This window comes from Trichomycterus rosablanca, chromosome 10 (genome assembly GCF_030014385.1).
Source record: "Trichomycterus rosablanca isolate fTriRos1 chromosome 10, fTriRos1.hap1, whole genome shotgun sequence".
In the NCBI taxonomy this organism is placed as follows: Eukaryota; Metazoa; Chordata; class Actinopteri; order Siluriformes; family Trichomycteridae; genus Trichomycterus; species Trichomycterus rosablanca.
This window is the reverse complement of record NC_085997.1, coordinates 5,757,746-5,766,945: the sequence shown is the minus strand read 5'-3', so window position 1 is coordinate 5,766,945 and position 9,200 is coordinate 5,757,746. Positions and strand designations below refer to the sequence as shown.

Below are 9,200 nucleotides of genomic sequence, written 5' to 3'. Positions count from 1 at the left end.
ATGTAACCAGGAAGTAAAGCGCCAGCAAGCAGTGAGGAATTCTGGGAAATGTAGTATTGGTGGTACTACCCCGACTACAATGTAAACGTTACATTTACATTTACATTTTCAGCATTTAGCAGACGCTCTTATCCAGAGCGACTTACAGAAGTGCTTCTATAGTGAACATTTCATTTCTCAAGTTTAGGAAAACAACAGTCAAAGAACACAAATCTGCTTAAACCTGTTTTTTTTTTTGAAATGGAAAAGAATGGAACAAAATGTTAGTAAATAACTACAAGTCAGCGTAAGTGTTTAGTAAAAAGATGGGTTTTTAATCGTTTTTTAAAGACAGCAAGAGACTCAGATGTTCGGACAGACAGAGGAAGTTCATTCCACCACTTGGGTGCTAGAACAGAGAACAGCCTTGATGCTTGTCTTCCTTTAGTCCTGGATGGGGGCTCAAGTCGAGCGAGACTAGAGGCTCGGAGGTTGCGTGGTACAGAGCGGGGTTTGATTAGACCCCGAAGGTAGCTTGGGGCTGGTCCATTTTTGGCTTTGTAGGCGAGCGTCAGTGTTTTAAACTGAATGCGTGCAGCTACAGGAAGCCAGTGAAGAGAACGTAGCAGTGGGGTGATGTGGCAGTGTTTGGGTTGGTTAAAAACCAGACAGGCAGCTGCATTTTGAATGAGCTGTAAGGGTTTAATCGTGGACATGGGAGCTCCAGCCAGAAGGGAGTTGCAGTAGTCCAATCGTGAGATTACAAGTGATTGCACCAGAATCTGGGTAGCTTCCCTGGAGAGAAATGGACGAATCTTCCTGATGTTGTACAGGAGGATCTTGTCATGTTGGCTATATGAGGAGAGAATGTCAGCTGGTTATCAAGGACAACACCAAGACTTCTTACCTTATCAGATGGTCTGATCTGGGAGTCATCCAGAGAAATGACTAGTCCTGGGTTGGAGACTGATCTCCAGGAATGAGCAACATCTCTGTCTTGCTGGGATTAAGTTTTAGATGATGAGCCGACATCCATTGTGAGATATCTTGCAGACATGCTGAGATGCGAGCTGAGACTTACGTTAGCATTTACAACTGAATTTTATTTAGTATTTTGACAGTGTTGAATATTGTAGCGAGGTACAATATCTGTTGCAACAGTAATGGTTGGTTGGGCTACACAAACTCATAATCTAAAACTCAATCCCAGCAAGACAGAGCTGTTACTTATTCCTGGAGATCAGTCTCCAACCCAGGACCTAGTCATCGCTCTTGATGACTCCTAGATCAGACCATCTGATAATGTAAGAAGCCTTGGTGTTGTCCTGGATAACCAGCTGACCTTCTCTTGTCATGTAGCCAACATAAGGAGAGCGTGCCGGTTCCTCCTCTACAACATCAGGAAGATTCGTCCATTTCTCTCCAGGGAAGCCACTCAGATTCTTGTCCAGTCACTTGTAATATCGTGGTTTGGCTACTACAACTCCCTCCTGGCAGGAGCTCCAATGTCGACTATTAAACCCCTTCAGAATGCAGCTGCCTGTCTGGTTTTTAACCAAACTAAACACCGCCACATCACCCCATTGCTGCGTTCTCTGAACTGGCTTCCTGATGCTCGCCTACAAAGCCAAAAATGGACCAGCCCCAAGCTACCTTCGTGGTCTAATCAAACCCCGCTCTGTACCACGCAACCTCCGAGCCACTAGTCTCGCCCGACTTTGATCCTCCACCCAGAACTCGAGGAAGACAAACATCAAGGCTCTTCTCTGTTCTAGCACCCAAGTGGTCTGTCCGAACATCTGTCTCTCACTGTCTTTAAAAACCTTCATCACCTCTTTACTAAGCACTTAAGCTGACATGTACTTATTTACTTACTAATGCTCTTATTCATTTTTTGCAAAAAACTTGGACTATTGTGTATTTAAACTAGAGTAAGGTAATGTTTACTATGGAAGCACTTCTGTAAGTCGCTCTGGATAAGAGTGTCTGCTAATTGCCGAAATTGTAAATGTACACAAAAATCAGAGTCAGTTTAAAATAGCGTGACCATATTTCAAAAAAGAGAACACTGGGCAGGGTGGCAGCATGGGCCTGACGGAAACTGGTGGGACCATGGCAATGTGTATAAAGTAGGGGGTTAAATATTTGACAAATGCATCAGTAACCATGCAACTATGTTACTGAACTCAAATAAATAAACAGCTACTTATTAACAAGACAACTAACAAATGCATTTATAAATATTCCTAAATATTAAAAAGGCAGACGTGCAGTCCATTGATCTCTAGCTGTTGTGATCCTTTGTGGTGTGAAATGCAAAAACTCCCTCTGCAGCAGTAACATCATCTTCTGTGTTACCTGTTCTTTACCTGACAAACTCTCTCCTTTTAACTGCAGTTTTGTGTTTTGCTGAACTAGCACCTTTATTTGACGCTGACACGTATGTGTCAGCTTTGCAGGTGATGACAAAACGTCATAATATGTTTAAGAACGACATGAAAAGTTTAATTGTGTCTTTTTTTATTTAAACAGAATAAATGTTGTTTAATATTATGACATGTATCAGTGGTGGTAGTTATAATAGCAGAAATGCAGTCATTCTAAAGTGCCCTTGCCTGTTACAATTCATCTGAATCCACCTCTCTTTCCCCATATTCCCTCTCTCCCTCCTATCGTTCACACAGTTTGACCTCAGTAGTTGGCCTTTAATGCGAGATAATTATAAAATCTGTATTAAGGTTTTTCAGGCTCAAGCTGCAGATTAAATTTTGTATGCAAACAGATGTGCTGCTTTTAATTAAAGGTGGCATCATATATTTATGTAAGATGGCATTAGCATTGGCACACGAGAAAGGTCACGGTAGAGGACACTGCAGAGGGGTTTAGTCATGATGCAGTAGGGTGGTGTGAATAGACAGTAGAATCACACAGAAGTTGCTTGCATGGCTATCAGTGGCAGTTATTGGCTTGTGCTCTGTAGGAAAATGTTACCTACCCTTGAGTGGTCTGTAGATAAAGTATACAAACCTTATTTAAAAAAAAGTTGGGACATTTAGTACAATGCAATAAAAAAGAATCCGTGATTTGTTAATTCTCTTGAATCTTTTATTTAATGGACAATATTTCCAATGTTTTTCTATCAAATGCATTGTACAGTATTTTATTAATATAACATTTAGAATTTTATGTCTGCAACACTCAAAAAAATTGTGACGGGACAAATAAATGTAATATTCAATTGCAATAATGTTCAATTCATTTCACAGTAAGCAAGTGAATTAGTAACAGCTGAAGGAATCAAGATTGAATAATAGGAGGGTCCAGCAAAGCACTAATGGGTTGTGGCAAGCAATTCATTTCTATTACCATCCACTGTACATACTCTTCCCATAGTGCATCCTGGTGATGTAAAAGAAAACGTGATTCATCAGACCAGGCCACCTTCTTGCATTGCTCCGTGATCCAGATCCGATTCTTACGTGCCCATTGTTGGTGCTTTCGGCGGTGGACAGGAGTCAGCATGGGCACCCTGACTGGTCTGTGGTTATGCAGCCACATACACAACAAACTGTGATGCACTGTGTATTCTGTCACCTTTCTATCAGAACCAGCATTAACTTCTTCAGCAATTTGAGCTACAGTAGCTCGTCTGTTGGATCGGACCACATGGGCCAGCCTTCGCTCCCTCACGTGCATCAGTGAGCCTTGGCCGCCCATGACCCTGTCGCCGGTTTACCACTGTTCCTTCCTTGGACCACTTTTGATAGATACTGACCACTGCACACCGGGAACACCCCACAAGAGCTGCAGTTTTGGAGATGCTTTGACCCAGTCGTCTAGCCATCACAAATTGGCCCTTGTCGAACTCGCTCAAATCCTCACGCTCGCCCATTTTTCCTGCTTCTAACATCAACTTTGAGGATAAAATGTTCACTTGGTGTCTAAAATTCCCCCCCCACTAACTAACTAAACATACAACACCTTAAACTAGTAATCTAGTGTAGAAAGTCAGGTATTTTACTTGGTATGGTATGGCCTCCAAATTCCCTGGAACACACTTTACAAAATATCACCTAATAAAAAGAGAAAATTAGTCTGGATAGTGATGATCCACCAAAACAGGTTGGCCATGAATTTTAAAGGTTTAACTACACCTTTTATGAACACTATATACACTATATGGACAAAAGTATTGGGACACCCCTACAAATTTTTGAATTCCTATTTGAATTCCTATAATTATGATATTATATACCAGGGACAGTGGTAGCCTAGTGGGTAGAGCTTTGGGCTATCAACTAGAAGATTGGCAGTTCAAATCCAGGCTCTGCTATGCAGCCACTGTTGGGTCCTTGAGCAAGGTCCTGTCTTCTCCAGGGGCGCCGTACGATGGCTGAACCTGCGCTCTGACCCCAGCTTCCAAACAAGCTGGGATATGCGAAGAAAGAATTTCATTGTACTGTATATGTACAGTATATATGACAAATGAAATATATCTTCTTCTTCATATAAAGGTATTTCTGTGTTTCCAACACTGCAGCAACAGTTTCGGTCCATCTGAGATGAACTCAGGCCCAGAGAACTTAGCACAATTTGTCCATAGAATTGATGTATGTGTTTTTCTTTGTGTAATAGAGTTTCAGGTTGCTTTTCTTGATGCAGTGGTGGACTGTGTTAAGTAACAATAGTTTTCTGAAGTACCCTGAGCCCAAGTGGCTGTATGGATCTACTTGACCTATACGGGCATCTTTTACCAATATTATGTATGGTGGATGGTGAAGGAAAATAAACTTTGCTGTGGGTAAATGTGTGTGTGTTTCCTAGCATTTGACCAGTGAATCAGACCCACTGTGACAATAAATAGGATAAAACAGACAATGAATAAATGTGACTTAGGAAACTTATTTAGAAAATGAACTACATTATGTGCAGGACTTGCTACCAGATTATAATAACGTGGTGACTGAATGGGCATTAAAACCAATGATGTCATGATGACAACACGTCCTGCTGCTTTCCTTTTCGCTAGTAACTCACTTTCTCACTCATTTATAAAGAGACCAGGCACAGGGGAGAGAAAACAGAGCGGGCAGGACGGCTCAGGACTGTAGAGTTCCATATACGACAGACTTTCTGTACCTATAAAATCTTTTATTTAATTATACTTTGGCTTTCTAATACTGGCTACATTATTAGAACTGAACTTTATTTTCTTTAAAGGGATGTCTGCATGCATCTTCATTCGTGGTGGGAAGGCTGTAAGTACTATAGATTATCAAAACTGTTAATGTATATGTACAGTATGTATTGTGTATTTTGACCAGGTGAAAGGATGTAAATTACAGTGTTTAAAGTATACACTGTATTTTTTTCCAGGAGAGAGAATTGGCAGATGAAGAGATTGAAGGTAAATATATACAATGATATATTATTATAATCAAATTATATCAAATATAGAAGCTAAAACAAAGTACTGAGTCCTTAATATAACTTCAAAAACAGTGTAATGACAATCAGAAATATCATGGGGCGGCATGGTGGGTAGCACTGTCCCCAGGTGGGGCGGTCCGGGTCCTTTCTGTGCAGAGTTTGCATGTTCTGTGTGAGTCTGTGTGGGTTTTCTTCCCACAGTCCAAAAACATACAGTCAGGTTAATTGGAGACACTGAATTGCACTATGGATGAATGGGTGTGTGTATGTGTGTCTGCCCTGCGATGGACTGGCGCCCCGTCCAGGGTGTTACTGTGTTCCTTGCGCCCATTAAAAAGCTGGGATAAGCTCCAGCACCCCCAGCTGGATAGACTCTGACTGGATATTCTTTAGTATCTCTGCTGCTATACAAATTCTACTGTTTATAAAACAAAATGTATATAAATATGTAAATGTGTGTGTTTACTCTATATTTACTCTACAAATGTACAGTACTATGTACTGGTCAATCACCACCATACAGTAGTTTCTCACCTGGAATGCTGATTCATCTGACCACAATACACGTTTCCACTGTGTGATGGTCCATCCTAGATGCCTCAGAGCCCAGAGAAGTCGATGCCGCTTCTTTTTTTCTGATTTGGGGTTGTACTTTTGTCTGTTCTTGCAGAGTTGCGTGAGGCATTCGTCGAGTTCGATAAAGATAAGGATGGATTAATCAGCTGTAAAGATCTAGGGAACCTGATGAGAACCATGGGTTACATGCCTACAGAGATGGAGCTGATTGAACTGGGCCAGAATATCAACATGAACTGTGAGTTTAATAAATATAATCATATTGTGTACTCTAAATGAGACTGAATAACATTATTACTACTATACAGTGTAGAATACATATGAATTATCACTGAACTGACATTACATTAGAGTATTTGTCTTGTAGTGGGGGGGCAGGTGGACTTCGAAGACTTCGTGGAGCTGATGGCGCCAAAACTCTTGGCTGAAACAGCCGGGATGATTGGAATGAAGGAACTGAAAGATGCTTTTAGACAGGTAAGAAGGGAAAAGTGATACTAGGTACTTTTTATCCAATGGTACCCACTGCTCAGAACAAATGTGACTCTCCCATTTCAAATAGTATAACATAGGTATTAAATGTAATTTACTAAGACATTATACATCCGGCAGCCAGCATGCTGGGCGCCTACACAGACAAGCCTACACAGACAATGGCTTGTCCATCAGTAAGATCAGATCAAATCAGTGCATGACTCTCCATGTGTTAGACTGAGCCCCATATGTCTTGTCCAGGTGAAAAGATGCAATCAGGTTCTGCACACGTGTCGAAATGCAATCGGGTAATTGGACATTGGCCAAGGCTTACTGATGCACGTGCGTCAGTATGAATCAAATGCTAGCTCAAATGTGTCAGAATACACAGTGCATCAGTCTGTTGCGTATGGGGCTGCATAGCCGCAGACCAGTCAGGGTGCCCATGCTGACCCCTGTCCACCGCCGAAAGCGCCAACGATGGGCACGTGAGCATCGGAACTGGACCACGGAGCAATGAAAGAAGGTGGCCTGGTCTGATGAATCATGTTTTCTTTTACATCACGGGGGGAACACACAGCACCAGGATGCGCTATGGGAAGAAGGCAAGCCGGCGGAGGCTGTGTGATGCTTCGGGCGATGTTCTGCTGGGAAACCTTGGGTCCTGCCATCCATGTGGATGTTACTTTGACACTGATGGCTGTGGCCTCTTTCAGCAGGATGATGCGCCCTGCCACAAAGCAAAAAATGCTTCAGGAACGGTTTGAGAAGCACAACGATGAGTTTGAGGTGTTGACTTGGCCTCCAAATTCCCCAGATCTCAATCCAGTCGAGCGTCTGTGGGACGTGCTGGACAAACAAGTCCGATCCATGGAGGCCCCACCTCACAGCTTAGAGGAGTTAAAGGATCTGCTGCGAACATCTTGGTGCCGGATACCACAGCACACCTTCAGGGGTTTAGTGGAGTCCATGCCTTGAAGGGTCAGGGCTGTTTTGGCAGCAAAAGGGGGACCAACACAATATTAGGAAGGTGGTGATAATGTTATGCCTGATCGGTGTATAGACCAGCCCTGTTATCATTTCCCCCATAGTTTCTTGTCCTTCCACTGCAGTTCGACATGGACGGTGATGGAGAGATCACAACAGAAGAGCTAAGACAGGCTATGACCAAGCTACTGGGGGAAACCATGAGCCAAAAGGAGATCAATTCAGTGGTCAGAGAGGCGGATAATAACGGTGATGGAAGGGTAGACTTCGAAGGTGCTTTGACAAATTATATTATAGTCATTATATGTAGTTATAACATACGAAGCCGCTCAGGTGGCGCAGCGGTAAAAACACACGCTGCAACCACACTGGGATCTCGAATACATTGCATCGAATCTCAGCTCTGCCTTGCCGGCTAATGAACAACGATTGGCAGGTTGTTCAGGTGGGCGGGACTAAGTCGGATGGGGTCTCTCTCTGTCAGACTGGTGCAATTACGACCTCTGCTGGCCGATTAGAGGCGCCTTCACAGAGATGAGAAAAGAGTGCTCTCAGGGTGTGTCTCTCCGTACACAACGCTAGGTGGCACAACACTCGTCAATGTGTGGGTGATAAGATGCATACAACTTGCCCATGTGTCGGAGGGGGGCGTGTGTTAGCTTCGATCTCCTCGGTCAGAGCAGGGATCGGCATAGGCAGAGAGGAAGCATGATGCAATTGGGCAATTGGACGCGCTAAAGGGGGAGAAAAAGGGGAAAAAATGCATTAAAAAAAAAAAATTTAAATAACACGTAATTTTTCGTGTGTGGTATTTTATAACTTCTCATTTATTTTACAGAGTTTGTGAAGATGATGTCAAGCTGCTGAAAGAAGTATACAAGACAATGCTTCAATATATGCAAAAAATACTGTACGTATATCCTGTATATAAAAATTAATAATAATAATCGGCTGAATTTACATCAATTGATATTTTCAGGATGTATAAATATAAATATGACTGGAAGTACAGATACAATTATATTAAATTATTATAAAGAAATGTAATATAAAATATATTATATTGTATTTTATTTAAACACTGACATTGTTAGTAATTTATTATTAAATGTTAATAATAAATGAAAAAAGAGTTACAGTATGTTGTATTATTCAATATGTAATAACTGTTACATGTATTGGGGTGGCTCTGGTAGCCTTATAGTAAGAAGGTCCTGGGTTTGATTCCCCAGGTGTTCTAGTTTCCTCCTACAGTCCAAAGACATAGACATGCAGTCAGGTTGATTGGATATACACCAATCAACCATAACGTTAAAACCACCTCCTTGTTTCTACACTCAGTCCATTTTATCAGCACTTTGTAGTTCTACAATTACTGACTGTAGTCCATCTGTTTCTCTGCATGCTTTCTTAGCCCCCTTTCATGCTGTTCTTCAATGGTCAGGACCCCCACAGGACCACCCCAGAGCAGGTATTATTTAGGTGGTGGATCATTCTCAGTACTGGTGTTGTGCTGGTATGAGTGGATAAGACACAGCAATGCTGATGGAGTTTTTAAACACCTCACTGTCACTGCTGGACTGAGAATAGTCCACCAACCAAAAATATCCAGCCAACAGCGCCCCGTGGGCAGCGTCCTCTGACGACTGATGAAAGTCTAGAAGATGACCGACTCAAACAGCAGCAATAGATGAGCGATCGTCTCAGACTTTACATCTACAAGGTGGACCAACTAGGTAGGAGTGTCTAATAGA

General features: G+C 42.2%; 1 protein-coding gene across 1 annotated transcript; it reads left to right on the top strand.

Moving 5' to 3' along the window:
- The first annotated feature begins 5,209 nt into the window (after positions 1 to 5,209).
- On the top strand, positions 5,210 to 8,451 carry cabp5a (calcium binding protein 5a). The gene is made up of 6 exons (XM_063003408.1): positions 5,210 to 5,226; positions 5,334 to 5,386; positions 6,080 to 6,223; positions 6,353 to 6,462; positions 7,572 to 7,719; positions 8,285 to 8,451. The coding sequence occupies exons 1-6, from the start codon at positions 5,210 to 5,212 to the stop codon at positions 8,311 to 8,313; spliced, it is 501 nt and encodes a 166-aa protein (XP_062859478.1). The 3' UTR covers positions 8,314 to 8,451.
- Positions 8,452 to 9,200: the final 749 nt, after the last annotated feature.

Bases quoted from the DNA above. Each gene is read 5' to 3' on its own strand.
- cabp5a (XM_063003408.1), top strand. The intron at 6,463-7,571 runs GTAAGAAGGGAA...CTTCCACTGCAG, and splicing joins TGAAAGATGCTTTTAGACAG to TTCGACATGGACGGTGATGG. The intron at 7,720-8,284 runs GTGCTTTGACAA...TTTATTTTACAG, and splicing joins TGGAAGGGTAGACTTCGAAG to AGTTTGTGAAGATGATGTCA.